This window comes from Hippichthys cyanospilos, chromosome 4 (assembly GCF_059441005.1).
Source record: "Hippichthys cyanospilos isolate Australia breed blue-spotted pipefish chromosome 4, RoL_Hcya_1.0, whole genome shotgun sequence".
Lineage (NCBI taxonomy): Eukaryota > Metazoa > Chordata > Actinopteri > Syngnathiformes > Syngnathidae > Hippichthys > Hippichthys cyanospilos.
In genome coordinates this window covers 18373307-18396316 of record NC_142372.1, presented here as the reverse complement: position 1 = coordinate 18396316, position 23010 = coordinate 18373307, and the positions used below count along the sequence as shown (strand labels likewise).

The window sequence follows — 23010 nt, the reverse complement described above, 5'->3', positions numbered from 1 at the left end:
TGAAGAATTCTGGCATGTCAGCAAAGATTCTCAACAGTTTCTACAGATGTACAATCCAAAGTGTCCTCAAGCCATCCGGATTCTCAACAAATCCCTCATGCACTAATCTGCCTCTTTCTACACGCATAAACAATATTTTGCACTACATGATATTTTGCACTATATTATTAGTTATATTGTTCTCCCCTAGCTCGCGTGGGTTCTCTCCGGGCACTCCGGCTTCCTCCCACATTCCAAAAGCATGCATGGCAGGCGAATACATACTAAATTTGTCCTTAGGTGAGATGGGGAATGGTTCTTCGTCTCTGCGTGCCCTGCGATTGGCTGGCAACCAGTTCGGGGTGTCCCTCGCCTAGTGCCCATGTCAACTGGGATAGGCACCAGCAAGCAGCTTCAGAAAATGGATGGATGCATGGATTTTCATCTGAAGAAAAGGCTTAAAACATTGGTCTGATATTGTTTCTAAATTACAATCATCATTCATGTGATTTACAGAATAAAAAATGTTGTCAGCAATATTTGGCCCTGCCAATCACAAATTCAACTACAGTCTCCATTTTCCAGGGCTACTTTGAGGTAAGGTGGAGAACCCTTTCACATTTCCCATTTCTTACATTTTGCTTCTGGCAGCAGTGTGTCCTAGTCAGGTGATTTTGCTTGTTTGCTTAATTTTTATTTGTTTATTTTTTTGGGTGGCCTTACTGCATGACCATTTAAAACAAATGCCTCCCTGGGTTTCTTACCCTTTACTATACTTTAAACTTGAAAAGACATACATAATAATAAGAATAAAAGTCTTACTATGCATGGATGTTTTTTAAATTGATATTTGTGTTTATCATATGCCTATATGGATATGATTATATTGTATATGTAGTATGCATTCATATAAGGCAATTATATCTACAGTACACACTTTTAATTCTATGTAAAATTGCAATGAAATATATATAAAATGTATAACATATACTTTGTCCTACTCCCTATCCAAGCATGTGTTTATGCTACGTTTTTGATATCTGTTTTATTCTTTATTACATTTGTAAAACTGAATTCATTAATTCATTCATGTATGTCTGAACCAAACATCGAAATAAATCTTAACTAAATTGTTTAAATGAGCTGGGTTATCCTTTCTGCAGATGCTGTTTTGACATGGTTTTACCTTATCACATGAGTTTCATGTTGTTACATGATTTTTATGTACTTATTTCAAAATTTTCTGTGTTGGATTTTAATTTTACATGCTAATTTCATATTTTTCACATGTTATATTATCATCACGATTATTATTTCAATTCCTATTATTATTAATTTCATCATGATCATTAATTATATTAAAACAACACAATGTTCTGTTTTGTTTTTAATTTTCTAGTGTGACAGTTTGATAAGTTCTGTGAGGCCTTTAATGTGATTGGATAAATGGGGCAAGCCCAGGAAGGTGAGTGAGCTTGTGTTTAATAAAGGTGGAGGCTGCACGGTTATGGCTGACAGACACTCGTCCGGTTTTGCGAAAAAAAGTTGGTGAAGCATATCTTGTGAGTTTTGCGGGCAGACGTCGTACTAAGTTACTTGTAAAAGACTACGAAATGGTAATGTGTTTGTCCAGAACTTTTTATTTGAAAATTTTGTTGAGAAATTATAGCCATGCAAGTTGTAAAATTCACTGATTTTTGTTCAGTTGGCTCCTCCCTTTTTTTTCCGTTTCATATATAGGTGACTCAGTGAGCTGGGCTGAGCTAAACCAACTGATGATCTCCTAAGCGCCCAGACAAACAAGACGGGAAATCGTTCTTTTTGATACTGCTGATTGCCATATCGCATCCTGCCTCAATCCTGGATAGTGATTGTTTTGTTCTGAGATTCTCCTGGCGTAAGTTTTGAAAATGTCCATTCAACCCACGTTGCTTTCAACTACTATTTGACTTGTGTTTTGAATTATTTATGGGCGGCGTGGCAATGGTAGAGTGGTCGTAAGCCAAAAGTAGGGAGATTGATTCTCAACCTTGGTGACCATGTCCAAATGTTCTTAGGACACTGAACTTAACCTGCTCCCAGGGGATCTGGCGGTGCCATATGTGGCGACAGTCTCCCATTAGTGTATGAATGTGGCTTTGTAAAGCGCACTCCATTTACCCTTCACCCTTTCCACACCTTGCTGCAGTGCTTGTTTGCTTTTGTCTCACCTTGTTGGTTTTTCCCACTCTTAAGATCTTACAGATAAAATGTCAGTAAAGCTTTTTAAAAGTTCTGTGTGTCTACAATGTGCTGTGTTTCCAAATGGGACAAATCAGTCTCAAATTGCTGCAGAGCAACTTCGCTCAGTCCGGCCTCTCAACGGAAAGGCAAAGTAAAAGACAGACAAACAATACATGGATATCATTGCGTTGGGTTTAAATGTTAAATGTCAGGCAAGCGGTCCACCCAAGGAGAATGCAAATTGTCTAAGACTACAAGTAGATGGAAACAATGTTTTTTCGCCCAGCTCCAGTCATTTCTTCCTTCAAAACCTGTTATAAAAACAGAAAAAGATCAATGTCAAGAATGGACCAAAAAACAAAAATAGAAAATGATTTGAAATGGACTTTATTAGTTTTGTGTTGAGGTTATTTTTCAACCGTTCACATGGAAGCGAGATAACTGGGAGGCTCAGCCTTCCCTGCCTGCCCTTGACTGCACATCTCTGATCTGCAGCCAGGTTGAAAGACACAACATCCACATGGAAACTTTGAAACAGCGTTCACGTTTCCGAAGGAAAGAGGACGATGTGAAACTTGGGAAAAGTGAATCCCTATGGTTAAAAAATGAAGACGGCGCTCCTCTTAGGACAGGTGAGTTAATTTCCCGGATGGTGTGATGTCGTCATGTAAGGAGGTTGCGATTGTTGAAATTATTCTTCTTGCATTATACAGAAGTGCTGAGAATCGCAGCGTTTTCTGTGGTTTTCCGTGTCGTCAACTGTTTTCTGGTTCAGAGCAGCTTTGTTCCAGACGAATACTGGCAGTCTGTGGAAGTCGCCCATCGCATGGCCTTCAAATATCCTCTCAACTCATTTATTTTCACAACAGCTAACGATGCATTTTCTATAGCACGTAGCTTCAGTCAAGAGTGAATACAATTTGAAAAAAATACTAAACTCTCCATAACCACCATAACCATAGCAAGTACTAGTCTTAACCAAAAACAAGTTTAGTCCTATTGAGTATGCATTCTGAGTTTTAATTTTATTAATGACTTTAACGCTGTGACTTATGGCCATCTGACGTGGGAATGGAAGGAAGGCATAAGGGGCTTCACCTACCCTCTCTTCTTTGCCATCATCTATAAAATACTACACTGGATACACTGTGACTTTGTGTGTCTTCTGGAAAGTGTTTTAGTTTTTTGCTTTTTAATTCAGGCATGTTTTGCTCAGACTTAATTTGTTATTCAAATGGGAATGTTTTCCTCGCAGATATGGCTGCCCCGCCTGCTACAAGCACTTGTCACTGCGTTTGCAGATTTCAAATTCTTCTTCTTTGTTAGAGAACTGGAAGGGCAAGACATCGCGAATTGGACGGTAAACCTACCCGGTTCCGACTTTAAGGGAATGCCGATTCCGTGGGATTTTGATTGTGTTTGTATGTGCAGTTCTTCTGCCGCTTGTGCTCGTGGTTCACGTGGTACTGTTGCAGCAGAACGCTGACTAACAGTGTGGAGGCTAACATCACTTGCCTGGCTCTGTGCTACTTCCCCCTGCCAGCATCCAAAACATACAGCAGGTCTCCTTAACGCCACAAACATCGCTACAAGTGCCTTGGATTCCTGGCTGACGCCATGTTCGTGTTTTGTTTTCCCCTCAGCAAAAAATATCTGAGTCTCGTTGCATTGGCGATTATTTTTCGCCCGACGGCCCTGATTGTCTGGCTTCCGCTGTTGATTCACCAGTTCTGGCAGGACAAAAACAAACTCAGACTAGTGGTTCATGACTACATTCCCATAGGGTTGACGCCATTTCATATTTACACAGCTTTAGATTTTAGATTTTTTTTTTTTTTTTGTCTGTTTGGAGGTAACAGTGTTTTTGTCTTTTGTTGAAGGGCTTCAGCCATTGTGATTTCAACCATGATCGACTGCATATTCTATGAAAAGGTGAAATATTCACAATCCAGTCGGGGGGTCGCCAAACATTTAGAAATTGACAGCTCATTCTTGGGTTGCTACTGATTAACTCAAAGGGCTACAAGTTCCACACACATTGCACGTCTTAAATAGCAAAATAGCTCAAATGAACTTGTTCAAGTCCAAATGCATATTTTTTACATTTGTATTTTTCAAGGGTTCAGAAAGTCAATCTCAGGTATTTATTTGTTTATTTACAATTAATTTTGATGTTTGACTAAAGGAAGGTTTTAAAATGTCTGGTACTAAATGGATTAAACACAAACGTTAACCATGACTTTATTACTTAATTAACTACAGTTATTGAACACTTTATGTACATAACTTATAAAGTAGTGTCTTGACTTTGCCCTTAAGATGGTGATTTTTTTCCGAGTTCATAAGTTGTTTTCTGCTGTGTAGTGGATCTTCGTGCAGTTCAACTTCCTGAAGGTGAACGTCTTGGACGGGGTGGCCGACTTATTCGGCACCCATCCCTGGCACTGGTACCTCACCCAGGGCTTCCCGGTCGTAATGGGCCCCCACGTACCATTCTTTTTTTATGGTTGCTCACTCGCATCCAGAAAGTACAGAATACTGTTGGTGGCCATCGTCTGGACCATCGGTGTGTACAGGTATAGCATCCTTCGGCGTTCAAATCTTCTTATATTACATAATGTACTGTAGTCAATGTGATTGATTTTTTTTTCCAGTCTGCTTCCTCACAAGGAATTTCGATTCATCTACCCTGTGCTTCCCTTCTGCATGATCTTTTGTGGTGAGTCCCAATCACAACTCTTGATAGACAACAGCAGTACCAATAGAATGTCTTTTTTTTCTTAATTTTGAGACATCATTTCATGTGTATATGAAGAGTAGCCAGAGCCAGATTGGTTTATTTTTTTATACGACAAAATACGGCTGACTTATCGTGCTTCTCAACAAAACTTAATGTGTAAGACGTAGCAGATGGTGCAGGAGATTTCGAACACTAGTTTGAGGTTTTGAAAATGCAAAACAAATGTGGTTCGGTTGCTTGAATCCTAACTCACAATAACTAGGGGTGTAACAAAAGCCAGTTTGAAAACTATTTTTGAGTTGAAAAGATGCAAGCGTATCGAATCGACCTGCATTGCATCTTTCCACCAATATCTTGGAAGGAAATGACATGTTTACAAGTTCATTCAAATGTGTGTAAAATGCCCAACAACAAAAAAAGTTATTTGTTCACACCCACTAAACCGTACCATATAACATCTAATCGGAATACCGACTGGAAGCAAATTGAATTGTTCGACTTTCACATTGAACCATCTTTGCATAGTTTCACTCCCAACACATCGAAAATGATACGACTTTTGTCGATGTTAGTGCGGTAATGCTAATATAACGTCTTTTTTTACGGTTCAAACTGATTATCTAACAGCTCTTCATGCTTTATACCAGTTTCCAGGTTTAACCTCCCGAACAATCCGCTTTGGTACGAGCCAAAAGTCACCAGACTTGTCTGACTCCTCTGCAAAATGACACAAGCTTGTCCGACGATTGCTCATTGTCATTTTTGAATGCTACAATTCAAGGGATTAACGTGTAAGCCTAACTGTACACATTAGGCACGTTGAAAAGGCCCATAGGTCTTGAGTGACAAAACAACAGGTGAGCTTTGTGCCATGTTTAACTGCTGTAATGGACAGAACATGGCATCAGCTCGACTTTCCGGTACCTTTGAATGTGGTTTGGTTTCTCTTACCGTACCCACAAAGCACCACGCAACCAAAATGTGCAACTCGTTCATTGAAGGACCCAGTCAGCGGTGTCCTTGGATTAAAACCAACATAGCAATAAAAAAAAAATTAATGAAGGCAAACTTACAAAACAAATATATGCAAATAAAAAGAAAAAAAATGAACAGCTGCCCCAAAATATGCAGAAAATTGATCGTCACGCCCCCTAGTGGCGCCCTTTCCGCCACGTGCTGGTAATGTGCAATATTTTTTCTTTGCAGATGTTTTTTTTTAATTGCATGTTTTATATTTTGCTTCCATTTCACATCCTCTTCATTTTAATCTGCCTTTCTTTAATGTTTGCAGTTTGTTTGTAATTGGTTAAAGTGACACTGTAAGATTTAGACCATTTTTTATGAAAAATGGTCATTAAATTATTATAAATTTCAAAAACTTGCAAACAAATGTGTTGTTAACGACCAACAGTATGTTTGAAATATAATTGTAGGTCTAGTTATCAAATTATGTTGGTTGCCACATGTGGTGTGGCACCCCTGTTGAGGACAGCAGGAGGAGTGTTTATTGCTGCATTTACCGTACTGCCCCTAAAGCTGCCACAGGCGCATGAAAAATTACACATTCGCCCTTTAAATATTGGTGATTTTCTTTTGGATTTTATGAGTTTGTTTCCATTTCGTGTATGTGATTGAATTATTTTACGCTTCTTTTACAGTATGTTTGCTGACGACCAGCGGTTCAGATAATAGATATTCCCCATCCCCTGGACAATATAATTTGAGGAATTACAACATTTGAACCATTTCATCTTGAGCCATTTGTATGCGTTAACAGGAGCAACGATGGCTCGTATGAGAGCTTGGCGACGAGCAGCCGCTATTGGTTTGTTGGCATCCAACCTGCTCATAGCGCTCTACACGGGCCTGATTCACCAGCGTGGCACTCTGGACATCATGACCCACGTCAATGCACTTTGTCACGATGTTTCGAAACCAGACGTCCTCTTCGCCATGTCTTGTCACTCAACGCCTTACTACAGGTGCCAAAAGCTTAATTTCGATCAATGAGAAGATTTCAGTGCTTGACTTTTCCCGCATATAAAACGGGAGGGTCATGGTAAAAGATATCCTACACCGAACATAAAGTCTACACACCCCTATTTGAAGACCAATTCAAAACTTTATCCACCATGTACCTATGAAATTAAAGACAATGCAAAAGTGTGCGCACCCTCCTATAACTGGGGAATGTGACTGCCTTCAGAATTAACCAGTCACATTTATACTTGTTAAATAGGAGAGTAGCCTACCTCTCATTAATCTTAATTATTTTTTGCAAAGCTTTGCGAAAGAGAACTTGCTTGGTAGAAGAGCTTTATCTATAAAAATTGTAAAAGTATGTCTTAACTTACCATTAACAAAAGCAAAGCAAAATAGGTCAACTTTCAACAAACATTTACTCGTTACAGGGTTTATACCAGTGACGTGCGGTAAGGTTCATTGTTGGTGAGGCACTAACTCCTTTAGTGTCAGATTTACAAATATATGAACCAAAAAGGGTAGCTTATTCAATTGGCTACTGGTTATTTCATATCTCATCAGCATTCTTCACAAAACACGCACACACACACACACACACACACACACACACACACACACACACACACACACACACACACACACACACACACACAAGCACGGTACATATTACAGATATGTAAAGGTAAAAAAAAAAAAAAAACTGCATTTGCGCTACACCACAGGTGTCGAACTCCAGTCCTCGAGGGCCGGTATCCTACAGGTTTTCCGGTTTTCTCTCCTAAACACACCTGATTAGGATAATTTTCAAGCTCCCCCAGATCTTACAAATGAGCTAACCATTTGAATCAGTTGTGTAAGAAATAATGTTCATAATAAGCAGCAGCGCATCACTAATGTGTTGGCCGTCGTAATTCTATAATCCATACAACATAAATGAGAGTATAGAGTGGTGTACAAAGCGACAGATTTCAATTTTGACCTTGAGTGAAATAATCAGTTGTTTTTAAAACTTTTATTCTGACACTTAAATCAATTTAATACAGATTGCTTAATGAAAACCATGAAAAGAAAAACAAAATATATTTAATTTAAGGCCCGAATTTGGATATGACCCCGTGGGTTCTCTAGGGTTATAGATTTTATTTTGTTATTCTTAGTCTAATCTCCTTTTTTAATACGATTTTTTAATGAAATTAAAACTTTTTGTGTCTTACCTTTATTTATAGATGAAGTCCATGCGTAATATCCCGTGTTCGTCCAGACATTGTCACAAGTTGAGAACAAAAGGCGAGGAAAGCAGTGAAGGCGGTTTTTCGAATGATGACCACATAGCCATTCTTTTCGGGTGTACCACTCCGTTTGAAAAGAGCGCGTTATCTTCTGTCCCGTAGTTTGAAGCGAACCTTGTAGCTCTGGCGGTGGTCTACCTGTGTTAATCACGTCCACTTTTGACTGAAAGTCCAGTTTTGAAAATTTTTTAAACTTAGATATACAATCCTCTTCCGTTTGGCAGTCCGACGTCGCAAAATACAAAACCAAAAACACCTGACTCGCCTGATGATTTGCGTAGAAGAAGAGCGCAACAAGTACCCGTTTGCTCACGTACGCCCTCTTCATTGCGGCAGAGAACTATCTGCCTCACCCTGTGCCTTTCACTGCGGTTTTATTTCCCATCAGCAAAACTAAATATGTCACTAACAAACATCAAACTTTAATGGTTAAAGACATTAGCCAAACTGTGGAAAATCAGGTCAAAAAAAGCGCAAACATCTTATTGGCGAAATGCAGATTTACGGCAAGCATTTTGACATTTGTTTAAAAGTTTATAACTCCCGACTTTGACAGTGCCATTGCACCATCTGGCGCCGTGAATATGCAATTACAATTCACATGGCAAAAGCAAATCCTGGTCCCCAGGGTCATACGTGACCCCTGGCATCCCCCCCGAAAGCCAGTATCTTGCATGTTTTCAAAGCTTCTCTCAAACACACTTGTTTACGTTTATTTTCAAGCCCCTGCAGAGCTTGCTAATAAGTTGTTCATTTGAATTAGGTGTGTTCCGGAGAGAAAACATGCAGGGTACTGACTTTGGAGGATTGGAGTTTGATACCCATGCTTTATGGAGACCTGTAACGGGTTGCTCAAATCTCTCCTTGCAGTCATGTCCACTGCCCACTAAAGATGAGGTTCCTCGAGTGCCCGCCTAATCTCGGCCAGGACGACGACGTGAATGAATCGGACAGATTCAATGATGACCCGCTTCTCTGGCTCCAAACTTCATATCCACATGCTCATTCAAGTCCTACTCACTTGGTTCTCTTTGACGTTATGGAAAAGGTAAAAGTGCGGCCAACTCTTTCCGTGTGGCTTAAAAGCCGATAACCGCTGCCCTTTTAATATTGCAGAAGATCACAGCATTTTTGCATGGAAACAACTACACAAAAACAACGGACATATTTCACACTCATTTTCCTGAGGGAGGAGTTGGAGGAAGAATCTTTATTTATGAAAGGCACCGACAACCACCGGACTCTGTTTGATTTTATGCACAGCATTTTTTTTTATTCACAAAACGCTCAAGTGTGAAGTGTTTTTTTTTTTCCTCCTTGCAGATACACATTGAAGAGAAACTAAAGGAATGTTAAAACGGAATCAACAATCATATCACTAGCTCATCCTCAGTACTTCAAATCAAATCCACGCTCCAGGCAAAATCCCCCCATAAAATAGGTTGAGATGTCAATTAGTTCTTTTAATTTAGGATAAATAATCATTTTCAGGAACAGAGAATCAAGTGTTAATGGATAATGACCTGCAGCTAAGGTTAAACTAGTTCATGAATATAATCCTTTCACAACCGAAGAGATTTATTCAAAGTAGGATTGTGCATCTCAACAGAACCTCGATTTGGAGTGCGTAACAGCATTGTGATTTTTGTACGGGGCTAAAAAAAAGAAAAGAAAAAAAAGACAGCATCTTCGCCTCTTTTGTGACCCAATAGTTGTAAGTATCTTTATATTTTGTATTCTACAGAAAATTGAGATGAGTTAGTTGCAGGGCCAGCAAAGCATCGTGTCAACCTGAAGGCATTATTTGCATATTTATTTTTTGGGTTCAATAGTTTGCCTTCCAACAAAGGGGCTTTTTTCAAAACATGAAAACATCTCAATCCAAATCTTACATTTAAAGTGCGTCTGAAAATGTTCCACCAGAACACCACGCGGACATTCAGTAGCGTTAAAAACACAAAACCACTGTGCAAACTGACCAGGGCAACCCAGAGTAGTACTAAACTACTATTACCAATACTCCTACTATTACTGCCACTACTATCAAGAATGTCTGGAAGCGTTCAGTATTTGTGGTCCAACGGCATGGGTCCCAGTTCGACTTTGACGTCAGCCATGTGCCCGTTTCTTCGCCCGCCGTGATGCCGTGCTTTTTTCCTTTGCTGCCGGCAACATTGATGCTTGGTGCTCGTCTCCTCTCTGGAGTCTGGTCGTTCAAGAGGCCCGCTGGAAGATTTAGGGCAAAATATGGTGTTTACATGCAAGAATACAATGACTACAACTGTCATGCATTTTAAAGGACTCTAGTTACATGTGTCTGTTGAGGGAGTGGCCGCAACAGCTATTTTACACCACTCAAAATACATTCACACCCATACCACAGCGCAAATCTAAGGTTGTTTATTTTATTCCTGCAGTATATACGGAAATACCTTGTTTTTGCAGTTTTGCTTTTTTTCTTCAATCGGGAAATAAGTCCTCGATAAACTGAGGGCGCAATAGATGAAGTAGTGAGGGATCGCTGTCTACCAAAGCAGCAAAATATGGCGATTGATTGGGAAATTAAAAGAAAATATTGGCTTTCAATGTGAGCGTCTGACAAAACTACAGTACTTTGTGAGAAGCACCCATGTAATGTCGATAAGATATATATTCATAATATGCATTTTAGTATGTTGTTACAAATAAATTCTACATTTGCAAACTCAATTTGGGTGTTCAGATGACTCTGCAAGGCTGAACGTTATTCTGTGTGAGCTACAGTACATACATCCTATGGAAGCGTGGCACTGCCAATGTGGTGCAGACCTTTTTCAGTGGCAAAATTGAGCGTTCTTGGAAATACATTCAATCACATTATTTGAATGTACTTTCATAGTTGAAGCAAAAGTGATAAAAACAGCATTTTTCTCATGCCGCCGACTTCACTCGTGTTGCTTATGTGCTGTCTACAGTTTTGGGGCCTCAGTTTTGCATTATTATTATTGAAAAGGTCTTTCAGAGGATTTTGATGTCAGTTCGTTGCAAAACAATGAGACTTAAAATTACACTATAAATGGCATTGTGTTTAGTCAATAATAGAAGAGTGCAACATAACTAGTCACTTCAACTTTTAAGATTGAATTCAGGGAAGGTGAAGTTGATTTTTCTTTCTATTATTGTGCACTCTAGTATCCTGCGTATTTTAATACAATGAAAAATCCTGCGTTATTTTAATACAATGAAACATTTTGTTGGATTTTTTTTTTCCCCTCCTAAATTACAGGCAGATTGGTGCTATTGGCGACAGCTCTTGACCCCCCCAAACCCCACACAGTGAATTGCGGGGCGACAGCGGTCTGCTCACCTGGGCCCTTTGCTCTTGCCGTACGCCTCACCAAAAAGGTGTCTGTAGATGAAGTCATCGACGTCCCCAAAGACGTCATTGTGGAGGCCATGGTATTCGGGCATGTTGACCAGGTAGTGTTCCACGCTGCTCACAAAGTCGGTGAAGAGCATGCGGTCGTGGATGAAGAGGCCGTTGTGAAAGAAGCCGTTGATGAAGCTCTCCAGTTCCTTCCAGTGGTGAAAGTGGTGGACTTCCCGTTGCAAGTAGCTCCACAGCAGCTGGTGGAACTCGTCGGCCCGTATGGGCTCCGTGACTTTGTTGAAGACGCTCATGGACTCCTGGTAGGCGCACTCGAAGACTCCTCGGCATCCTTTCGGGTTGGCGCTCTGGCCTCGCTCTTTATGGACTCTGTCTCCTGGTTTGCGGGTGTTGGCATCTTCTTTAGGACGAGCATTTTTTTTCTTGTACTTTTTGGTTTCATAGAATTTTCTACCTTCTCTCGTCATCTTGTCGAGGAAGGTGGAGGCCGAATCCTTGAAGTGGCGAAAAGTCGATTTGACGGAATCGGAGAATTTGCGCAGGTTTTCCTTCACGGCTTCCTTGGCTTTCTTAATCTGCTCTTTGTGATGGTGGACAAACTCCTTGGTGGAGTTCTTGACCGCATCGAAGGTATCTTTGACAATACCTGGCGTGCGCGCTTTGCCGTTGGTTACTTTGGGCTCCCTATCTCCTTTAGCCCGGTCGTCTTTGGTTTCCAGGTAGAGCCTCTCCCACATGTCGGAGCGCTGCTGCTCAAAGCCCAGCCTTTTCTCCAGCTCGCTCAGACGGGACATGAGCTCCTGGGCCTTTGGCTCATACGCAAGATGCATTTCCTTCCTCATGCCCTTCTCTTCCTCCAGCTCAGCCTTCAGCCTCCAGTTTTCGAGATCGACGGCAGCGCTGCTAGCCTCGAGATCGCGAATCCTGCCTTGCAGGCTCCGCACCTCCTCCTGCAAGGTGGACAGGGACTTTTTTTCTTGCTCTAAAGAGCTTTTCAGCTGCTGGTTCATGGTGGTCAACACCTGGTTCTCCGTCTCCCTCTGACTTGCTAAGTCTGCCTGAAACTCTCGCTGGACCTGATTGCAGTAAGAAACAAAGAACTGGAAACAAACATAAGTGTAAACCCTACAACGTGAACAGAGAGAATCGAAGCTTGTTCGACTCGGATTGAGATACTCCATTTGTATGGGTCGCTGCTTGATGTCATCACTCTAAAAACGTAACTAAAATTTGTGGCAGTCAGATAGGACACTTCATAGTCAAACACTGATGTGACATACAAGATAAGTTAGGCAAGTAATGTCATTAGTGCGACAATGAGTAAAGTAGCAGTTTATCTGAGGTTTATGATTACTGTATCATATGGGCTATTGTGATTCATAATGCAGTGGTACATTCACCTGACTTCAATGCAGGCAGGGGTCCAGATCCCAAACAAAATGGCATGAATGTAGCAGGTTTTTTTTTCAATTTTTTTGTGTGTATGGGAACACGTGCAATTCCTAGTTTTTGTTTGAGATGGATTGTTTGATATTTGAAAGCCTAAAAATCTTCACCAAAGCTTATTGACGTGCTAATTGGAATCTGGTGAGTTGTTGAAGATAATATCGAAAACAGGCAAAATAGGGGCTCTGGGGGACCCGACCTGCTGTGAAGTCAGACATCCAGCTTTTATAGCCCTTCAAATTTCAAACACGGTATTTCCTTTGAAAAGCAAATGGTACATACACACAAAAAAGAAAACGTATTACAACAAATGAATGAATAAGTATTTTGAAAGAATTACTTTTGGGCCATTTTCTACCAGGGTCAATTATTAACCCCTTTCTTTTGCTGGTACAGTAACTGATCAGAGGAATTCTTGTCATTTAAAGAAGAAAATGCAATACACGTTACCTGAGCAAATTCCTGTTGGGTGCTAAACTCCATGTTTTCTTTGCTCAGCTTCTTGATGACCTGTGTGAGCAATGAAATAAGCTTCTGCTCATCCAAATCATCCTGGCCAAGGTCATCGCTTGAGACCTTTGCAGGAAAACAAAGTCTCATTTAGTTGGTTGGGTTTGTCAGTCATCTCAATTTACTCATCGGCAGTGATGCACAACATTTTGGCATCTTTTTTTGGTGCTCCTGGATGAACACGTAAGCAATCACGGACCGCTTTCATGTAATGGACGGATTTTCTTGGACGGCGAAAATCACGGCGAAGCAATAAGGAGATAACCGTCTTGCTGTATAGCCATTAGTCAAGCCAGTCGCTAAGCAATGTACCCTGAGGGTCAACGTCAAAAGAAAATAAAACAAGTAATACTTACAGGGACCTCAAAGTCTTGCTTTTATTTTTAAACTGATCTCTTTTATCCAGATTTCTGACCTGATTGTGCTGACTGGCTTGACTTTGAATTGAAGAGCATATTCAGTTTCCAGTCCTTCAGCGTATCGCATATGTGCTCCCCTTACTACAAGCCGGGGCTGATTAGTTTTTTTTCCTGGAACATGCGTTCTTTCACCTTCGACTGAAATTGAAGACTATGAAAGTGTGTACTACTGGGAGTTCAATACTTACATGAAATTGCAGTAGATTCCTCACAGTGCTGAACTCAGTCTCTTTGACCTTGTCTGCCGTTTTCTGTCTCTCTTGTACTTGGGTAGTGCCTGCAAATAAGACAGCTTTGTTACTTGAAAGGACACAGAAAACATTCCTCGAAATAAGGATGTATAAGAGCCGCAACCCAGTTAATTTTAGAGCGAGTTGCGGTGTACACAATACTGTTTGCCATATTCACATGTGCGAGTAATTCGGAAAAATGAACCTGTTTATGCACTGTGACTAGTCTCCTGATGAAGCAATGTTAAGCGCCCAACAAAGGTTTTTTGTTTGTTTTTTTTTGTTTTTTGAGGGGGGGTGTTCTTGAAAAATTATTGTTTGGAGATGCATGGATTCAAATAAGTTCACTACTTCACTTGACATGTATTGTGACATTTTTTAATATAAAATATAGCTTGTCAAGCCAAAGGCTGGTAAACCCAGTCTTCAATGAGCCCAACATGTTTTTGGAATGTGTAAGGAGGCTGAAAACCATTAAAAATCCACACAGGAAGGTCAGACTTTTGAACCCGAGAGCTGCGATACAGATGTGGTAACCACAAGGGCGACGTATTGCTCATATGCTGCTCACAGGTAAAATGAAAACAAATTAAATGCCTGAATCCATACCATAAAAGTGTCCGAAGCCCATGCTGAGGGCAATGACGAGGGCGAGCAAGATGCAAGAGTTGAGATTTCCGCTGCCTTGGCGTCGCGCTCTTGGTGTCGCTGGTCCGACTAGAGTTTGCACTGCCTGTTGCTTCTCGTCTCCCTCCTCTTCCTCTTCCTCCTCAGACTCCACGGTTGTCTCCTCCTCCTCCTCCTCGCAGGACTCCGTCACAGTGTTAGTTGTATTCCTCCTCAATCTGCGTCTTCTCATTGCAATATTTCCGGCCACTTCATCGTCACTGCTGCTGGAGTTTGTGGCTGCAGGTGGAGGCTGAGCTGTGAAAACTTCCAGAAATATATGCAGAGGTCAGAGTAGTAATCAGCACAGTGCATTATCAATAACCAAATGGAAACGACTAAATAACGTGATATAAATACATGCTGAGATGTTAGGTTATTCATGCCAAAATAGACTGGATTTTTTGAGGGGCAGTTAAGGATCAGAGTGAACATCCAAGCACATCCCGTGTTGCAGAATCGACGTTTTATATCTTGACCAGTGATGAACACAAAACAAAACAAACCCCTTGAACCTTGCGTTCAGAATTTGCAGATATAAACCTCCCAAAAAAACTACTTTTGGCGTCATCTGGAGGGTACTTGCTCTTCTTAGATTTAATTGGGAGTGTATTTCTCAGGTCTATAAGGTAGTGGCAGTCTAACACACCTCATGCACAGCAAAATTAGGTTAGGCTTGTTCTTGTTTCCCAGTACTGTACAAACTAAACATGGAGTTTAGCCTATGCGATCTACTTTGTTGTTACTTAAGTGTAAATGTTAAAAGATGAGTTTAGGAATTGATTATTGCTTTTGTAAAGTGCATCATCATTTTACCCATGTGGGATATCACATCAGTTTGTGCTAACAAATGATCTATGATTAATGATCTTGTGATATTAACGATTAGATGATATTTTTTTTCAATCGTCATTTATGTAAGAGATACATAAAGCATTGCAATGATGCTTTTTGGGAGATCTTCTGGCTAGAGCAGTTAACCGTTGCTATATGCAGTATTTGCAACAGTTCAGCCCCCCTCCCAGGCAAATGAAGGGTCATTCTAATGCTGTTTTAACTAAACAGACCTAAACAACTTTGTGAGCTGAGGTACCATTATTCCAGTGGGCTATATATACACCTTTAGTGCCATATTTACAAGTCAACAGATTTATTTTTATATAAATTACGGTAGGTCAAATAAGTTTGAGAAATGGTGTCTTTATTGCCTGCATGCCAAAGACAAAAATCAGTTTATGGGGGAAGCTTGCTTTTGGTTCTACCTGTTGGATATTTGGTATTAGGTTTAATTGAAAGTGTCTTTTTCGGGTCTATAAGGGAGTGGCAGTCCGTAATGCAAACAGATGCAAATTTTGTCTCATGCCAAACAGAGACAAAGTACAAAGTAGCCAAACTGCGAAGAACAGCAAAGCATAGCGTGATCATGATTAGTCCACGCATGTGTCCTAACAAGCTTTTTCTTGTTGATTAGTTTTTTTGTTTTTTGGGGGGGAACATGTTTTCACTCTTGAAATAAGACACCTTTAAAAGTGCGGCCTCCTGCAAGCCGACTTCGGAGACGGCATCCCAAGTTCACAAGGCTTTGCGTAACCTTCCAGTGATTCAACGACAGACCTGCTTTGGCAATGTAAAATGAACAATTAACATGGATGATGATGTGGGAATCCCGTTTTTGGAAAAGGTTTGCCCCAATATAACGATTGGTTCAACTAGAAACAAAATCCACAAGCAACCTTTCTTTGAGTCCGTACCAGGTTCTGCGGCGGTGAAGGCATACTGGCTGCTGCACGAAGTGCCCAAAAACGAACCCTCATCGGCCGCCAACATGTCCTCCTTCAACTCCTGTAGTGTAACAATATCGGAGTGGTCGCTGAAGGACAAGAGAGATGCATGCTCTTCCACCTCCAAGTCATCAGCTCCAGCCTGAGGGTGGTGAAACTCCATTTGTACAGGATGTTGCTCTGAGGTTTCAATGACATATTTACCTCTGAGGCACACAGTGTCTTGTCCATGGTTTGTTCTCCCAGTGTGTTATTACACCCAGCTACAAATACGGGAAACATTAGTTGGGATGAATGTAAAAATCAAACTGGACTTTCAATCTGATCACTCTCTTTTCAATTAAAAATGTTTTTGATATCCATCTTAAGATCCATGCATGTACTAGTGTGGTCTTTTTATATCTAGCCATGCTTCAAAGGAAATATGCTTTTACACTCATTATTTGCAATAGTTGCTCTTAACAAGGAGATTCATACAAGCAGAGGTTGAGGCTTGAAAGTCCTGCAGTTCCGGTTGCACCGAAGCAGGGCGCTGTTGAGTATCAGCTTCCTGCTGTTCTATGGCGTCTGCCACCAAAGTCTCAATATCGGAACCCTTTAAGAACACAAAGAAAAATTAGGCATTACAAATTTAACTCAAGTTCAAGTCATAGATGACCTCTTCTGGAGTAGTTTTTAAAAGGTTTCCATAAAAATTAATTGGACCCCTTTTTTTCCTTATTTACTTTGGGTACATGATAAAAAAAATGGGGATATTTGACTTTCGGGTTAAAATTAGGATTAACAAAAACACAACAAAGGGTAACTTAAAATTAGATTTTTTTTCAACAACTTTCGCGGAAGATAGATTTGTCAGCCACCTAATCAAGAGTTTTAAAGGACAGATGTGCATTTTTATATCCGCCGTATTCTTACAATAATTATTGTAACGGAATGAGCTAGAAGTTGGACGTTCAGGTGGCTGTTAGCAACTAGTGCCTGTTGCAGCTAAAAGCAGTTTGTATTAGCTGTGTTTTTTACGGCATTTGTTCAATAAAAGAAGCGAGCAGACTGAACAACCGTCTTGAGTCCATCCTCGTTTACGCAAAGGAATATTACTAAAACTGAGAGGTTATGATGTCGCCAGCTGATTCAATTAAGAGTGGCAAATTACGCAGCCGAGTGCTCCGGTTTTAGAACAAGGAAAAGTATTCCATTTGACTCTGACTTTATTAAGTACAGTCTTTTGGCACATACACACAATCATAAACTTGGTGCAACACGGTTGCCGCGCAACTTTGGATATTTATGGTAAAATGATCTCTAGCTGCGTCACAAGGAAAAGGAAAAACAACTGCTTCAAGCGCAATCAACATTACACTGTGTAGCATATATAATATAGTCTACTCATAAAAGGTTTGACGTAACTAGTGTTAGGAATTCCCACACAAAATGGACATACGCCCATTACTCAGTTCTTCAGAAAAAAAGACAAGAATATACAGGAATCGTTTGGTGCGTTTTAAGCACAACACCTAAAGAGCTGTCCACTTTGCGAAACAGGACCAGTAATTTGACAAACCATTAAGAGTGGTCCCTTAGTAACACGAAGTTAGCGAAAAGAAAAAACGCAGAGGATTTTGCTCTCTCACTGGGGGATGCCACTTCCACCTCAAGAGGTTAGGAGATTTGTGGCGCAGTATGTCATACGTAGAAGATATGCTGCCGCTTCCCACAGTGGATTAACCAGCATTTGGAAAGCTTGTCAGCAAGATCCCTTTCGCAACTAGAAATAACCACAAGCTACGATAACGCTAATTTTCACTCTACAATTGCTATTAGTAAGTCTATAAATAGTTCTGCTCAATCTGTATCAGAATGATGCACAAAATAACAATGATATAGGCTAGCTGCTAATGTTAGCCTCACCGGAACCATCTATTTTTGAAACTTGTCCCTAACCTAGCCGAGTGAACTTAAATTTGAATATGAATGATTTTGAACATTCAAATTGTGAAATGCACTGCTTTCGCCTACAGTATAAACAAGGCATCACTATGCTGTGTAGCTAAGTAATAAAGGGATTTTAAAAAAAAGATACAATACAGATAATTACAATACAGATTAAATGATTTGTACTGTTTTTAGCCTTAAGCCAACCTGAATGCGTAATGATGTGTAATGATTTCACTGGATGTGTGATGAGCGTAATGAGCTACAATTAGAATGGCAAATCCATATTTCCATATTTCCAGTGATGGTGATGAGAGTAATATAAAAGTAATGCAGTAGTAGTGTTATGCATTACATTTCAAATACAGTAATATTGCAATGTAAGTAATTAATTTGAAATGACAGTAATAAGTAATAATGCATTACAGTTGTGAGGTAACTTGCCTGCATGTATTTGGGTCCAAGTATACAGTGGCAATGTATCTTGTCTTTATAAACTTGCAGATGAAATTCCACGATGAACAAAAAACACCATGTAATCTCGAGATTAACTTAATCTGACCTTTTCCTAAATTTTGAAAGCGCTTAAATGAACTAATAAACTTAATTCATTCAGTGCCTGCCATTTTCAGATGCTCCATTACAGTACGATATGGAAGTATAAATAACTACCTGGGATTGTATGTCTGTATTCTTAAACGACATTCAAGTATCTTTGGCACCAAATTAGTTAAAAAAAAACACCAAATTAGTTAAAAAAAACATGCTTTGAAACTCCTCATGCACATTTGGTATTGTGGTGTTCTGCTGTCTCCCCTTTGTGTTACTTTTGCATTGACCCGGGTAAGAGATTTACAACACGCCGGTGAAGCACTTTCCTACTCTCCCTTGCGTCTATCCAACAATGCGTGTGTTTTATGATTGACACCGGCCCTTCTCTTGCTAACAAGCGGGAGTTGGGACGGGAGTAGATTACAACTCCTGCCCTCACATCGGGAGCCAATTATGTGTCTGGTAGGACATTCAAAACAAGCTTTCAGGACGGAGATGGGAACTCCTACACGACATGTGATTGGCTCCCGGCCCTAAATAAATATCTTTCATCTTTTCCTTCTTTGTTAATTTTGTTAGTTCGTTTAAGTATCTCATTGCTTTATAATCTGGTGTCTTCCTTCTGTTGGCTCAGTTTTGCCCCCCTGTGGTGGTTACTGTGTTTGCACATTGCCTTTTTTTTCAATGTTGCTTTTTTGATACTAGTCGGGATTGTTTTGCTTCGCTACGCGTTCTAAACGGTGGAGTTTTGCATGTAATGTGCTTTTTGTTATTAAACCTTGTTTTCCATTTTTACTTGAGTGTCTAGTTTCTGTTTGGGTCCAATTATTATTCCTTTTGGTTATCGCTCTTGAGTTATGAAATAAACAAACTTTTTGTTAGAAAATGGCAAATACCAAAAAGTACTGAAGAATGAAAAGGTGGAGACATTCATTCAAAACTTCAGACTTCAAAGTTGGTTTAAATTTTCACCCACAATCCCATTAAGTGGTCTATGTAACATGTATGTTTACAGTGGGAATTTATGAGGTGTATGTGATTTTTAGGTGATATGCTTCTTTTGGGTACAATTTACAACCCTGGTGCAGTATTTTGACCATGTTTGGGGTAATTTTCTTCCACATCGTTGCCAGAATTTCAACTATCAATGCTTTCCTTTTTAGGTGAAATGCCTTTCGATGTAAGTATCAACGCATTTGAGAAAATACCACGAGAGTTAAGCGTGTAACTCGTTGGATTTTGATGAGTTCCGAGCGGTGGTTCACCTCCATGCTGATGATGCTCCAGCCGCAGGACGACTCGGTATCACTCGATGTGTTTGACATGATTACAGATTGTCAGCACCACTGAGGAGTTGGAAAAGATGTTACTCAAAATTGGGCATTTATATTTACAAAACACAAAAGTGCAGAATGCAACATGTTTAACCGCGTCTTTCTTGCTGCGCCATAAATCAAACACCACGCCTGACCCAGTGAACCATTGCATTGGTTGTGTTCTTACACTTAAATTGACAGATGTGTACTTACCATTTTGAAAAGCGAATAATTTGCAATGGAACAATGTGCGGTCGTGAACTTAAGTTTAGAGGTGTAGACTTATTAGTTTTTACACGTAAGTGTACTGTTTTAATATGACACAAGCTAGGTCGTATTAGTTACGCGTTTATTAAACCTTTAAAAAAAACTAGTGACGTTAGGCGCCAGTGTTTTGTTCTTGACGTGATTTTACCTTGATTAACTGGTTCTAAACGCGTAATAACGACAAATAAAGCGTCCCGTCATCAAATAATGTCAATTCATGCTGAAAAATCCCTGCAAAAACGAACGAAAATAACTCCTGAACGAAAATCTTCAAACGACAAAAACCTGTGTTTTGCTGTCCATCGACGATGCAGCTGTTTGCAGGCAGGCCTATTGCACTATACACGGACCTGGGCTAGCAATCATAACAAAACTGGTAGTATCTGGGAACTGTAGTTTTAAATTAGAAGAAAGATGACGCCAAGAAAGTTATCACTGAATTAATAAAACACCATTTCCCATGAGACAGTGCGGTAGTCAAACGACTTGAACTGGGGCGGGGCCAACGTGAGCACGATCCAAATTTATCTTTGAAAACATAAACATGGAAACCGTGTCGACTAAGTTCAACACGTGGAAGTTTGTGATTTATTAAGTTCTAAAATATAAAGAATTTTTGTTTTCGAAGCTAATCTCACAATATTACTATATTCAATATAATGATGAATTAATTATATTACTACTGTATACTATTCTATCAATCTATCACAATTCTATCTAAACGTTCATGATCCTGAAATTTACTCTTGGGGCAACAACATATATCATTACATGGCTTAAGGAATTGAGACAGAACTGAACCACGCAATCAAACAAACACATAAAAAGTCAGACATTAAGGACATTTGAATAAGAGAAAGGCAACATAGGCATAGTCAACTGATGAAACAAGAGTTTCGTTTTTATTTAGTGCAGATGACTTCGCGTTTGCTTTAATAGTGCAGTGCAGCGTTACCCAAACTTTATTAGCAACTTCATACAAAAAGTAAAGCTTTAACGTTGAACTACGGCACGCATTCTCCCACATCACATCCTTATGGCGCAAAACACTTAACAAAATAAAAATCGAACTGTTGGCTCAGAGCAAAGACGTTTGAACTGCTGCAAGAAGTCGCTCCTGGGCGACTAAATACGTCACATCCGAGTGTGTTTCCTCCAATACTTAACAAAATAAAAGTATGTCGTTTGCTCAGAGCAAAGGCGTATACACTATACAAGTTTATATTAGCTTTTCTAATGAGACAGCATTTATAGAATTCATAATAAAGGGTCATTGATATTTGGATGAGTGCAGGCACACTGTACACAATGAGACAATTTCGTGGAAATGATGTGTCTTGTCACCCCAATAAAACTGCCTCCCTATCCTCACTGCTCTGTAACTGTTCTGCCGTTTACAGTACATTGGTGGCTTTGATGCATGAATATTGATATATTTGTAGTTGTTTTCAGCCCAAGTAAGTGAATTTGACATTTTCTTGTACACATTGGTTGATTGGTTGGCTCTGAACTAGTACATGTGACATTGTTTATGATGTGTTTTATATTATATTGTTATAAATGAGTGCGGAATCTTCATGGCTGGCTAAATCCACAGAAAGAAAAAAAAAAGATGAAATCTTGAATCTTCATCTCTCTTGACCAGCAAAATTGTGGCCATAAAGACAGTTACACTCTTTTCCCTCATCTCAGACTGATACTGTGTTCATTCGTGCTTCTTTGTTCATGGATTTAAATTACTGTACATTAAGTCTGATAGTGGCAATTGTTAAGTAAAATCAAGACCTTCCGGTTCATAGAGCTGAGGGACACCTACTGTATACACATTTTTGACTCAATACACGGAACACAAAGAGACATTTGTATTTTTCTTTTTTTTTCAACTTTTATTGAGTCAGACTTTTCATAAGTAAACAGTCAAAAATCTAAACAAATTTGACAAAAAAGCATATAGTTGTGATGACAAACAAGCATAAACAAAAGCATCATAATTACAAGAAATACATTCAATTATCGTGACTTTCTCTTCTAAGGAGGAGCAGCCAAGGGTCCACCTGAGTTTATATGAAAAAAAAAATGGCCCAGGGCTCTCAACACTTGAACTCATCACATTACTGCCCAAAGGGAGAAAACAGGAAACATGTTGTTTTCATTCCTTGCAATTCACATGATTGGAGAAGAAAACATGAGAGAACAGGACAGCCTGCAAGGTTGTTTTCTTGTGTGAACAAATTGCCCAGATTAGCTCAATCACTGACCCAAAAACCACTACACCAGCCCCTCCTATCAAAATCCCAATCACAAAGCAAA

General features: G+C 39.8%; 2 protein-coding genes across 9 annotated transcripts; one reads left to right on the top strand and one right to left on the bottom strand.

The window, feature by feature from the left end:
• The first annotated feature begins 1478 nt into the window (after positions 1-1478).
• Positions 1479-10923, top strand: LOC148424879 (GPI alpha-1,2-mannosyltransferase 3-like). Its single transcript, XM_088413062.1, has 14 exons — positions 1479-1595; positions 1720-1876; positions 2698-2834; positions 2916-3039; positions 3253-3370; positions 3458-3562; positions 3634-3764; positions 3846-3986; positions 4083-4134; positions 4567-4778; positions 4857-4921; positions 6720-6924; positions 9085-9262; positions 9331-10923. The coding sequence occupies exons 3-14, from the start codon at positions 2723-2725 to the stop codon at positions 9463-9465; spliced, it is 1578 nt and encodes a 525-aa protein (XP_088269188.1). The 5' UTR covers positions 1479-1595; positions 1720-1876; positions 2698-2722; the 3' UTR covers positions 9466-10923.
• On the bottom strand, positions 9410-21064 carry ccpg1 (cell cycle progression 1). Of its 8 annotated transcripts, none has more exons than XM_088413016.1 (10): positions 20986-21064; positions 20383-20463; positions 17111-17228; positions 16838-16896; positions 16604-16775; positions 14796-15119; positions 14145-14233; positions 13478-13603; positions 11561-12681; positions 9410-10440 (listed from the first exon to the last, which is right to left on the bottom strand). In XM_088413016.1, the coding sequence occupies exons 2-10, from the start codon at positions 20440-20442 to the stop codon at positions 10278-10280; spliced, it is 2232 nt and encodes a 743-aa protein (XP_088269142.1). In that variant the 5' UTR covers positions 20443-20463; positions 20986-21064; the 3' UTR covers positions 9410-10277. The 8 variants fall into 8 exon arrangements, with proteins under 8 accessions (XP_088269142.1, XP_088269145.1, XP_088269148.1 ...); XM_088413019.1 differs by having other exon boundaries at positions 11561-12657; XM_088413022.1 differs by having other exon boundaries at positions 11561-12531.
• Positions 21065-23010: the final 1946 nt, after the last annotated feature.

Excerpts from the sequence above, each read along its gene's own strand:
- LOC148424879 (XM_088413062.1), top strand. The coding sequence starts at position 2,723 with ATGGAAACTTTGAAACAGCGTTCACGTTTCCGAAGGAAAGAGGACGAT. Across the intron at positions 2,835-2,915 it reads CGGCGCTCCTCTTAGGACAG|AAGTGCTGAGAATCGCAGCG; the intron begins GTGAGTTAATTT and ends TGCATTATACAG. Across the intron at positions 9,263-9,330 it reads TCTTTGACGTTATGGAAAAG|AAGATCACAGCATTTTTGCA; the intron begins GTAAAAGTGCGG and ends TTAATATTGCAG.
- ccpg1 (XM_088413016.1), bottom strand. The coding sequence starts at position 20,442 with ATGTCAAACACATCGAGTGATACCGAGTCGTCCTGCGGCTGGAGCATC. Across the intron at positions 15,120-16,603 it reads CTTCACCGCCGCAGAACCTG|TTTTCACAGCTCAGCCTCCA; the intron begins GTACGGACTCAA and ends TATTTCTGGAAG. Across the intron at positions 10,441-11,560 it reads GGCAAGAGCAAAGGGCCCAG|CGGGCCTCTTGAACGACCAG; the intron begins GTGAGCAGACCG and ends TAAATCTTCCAG.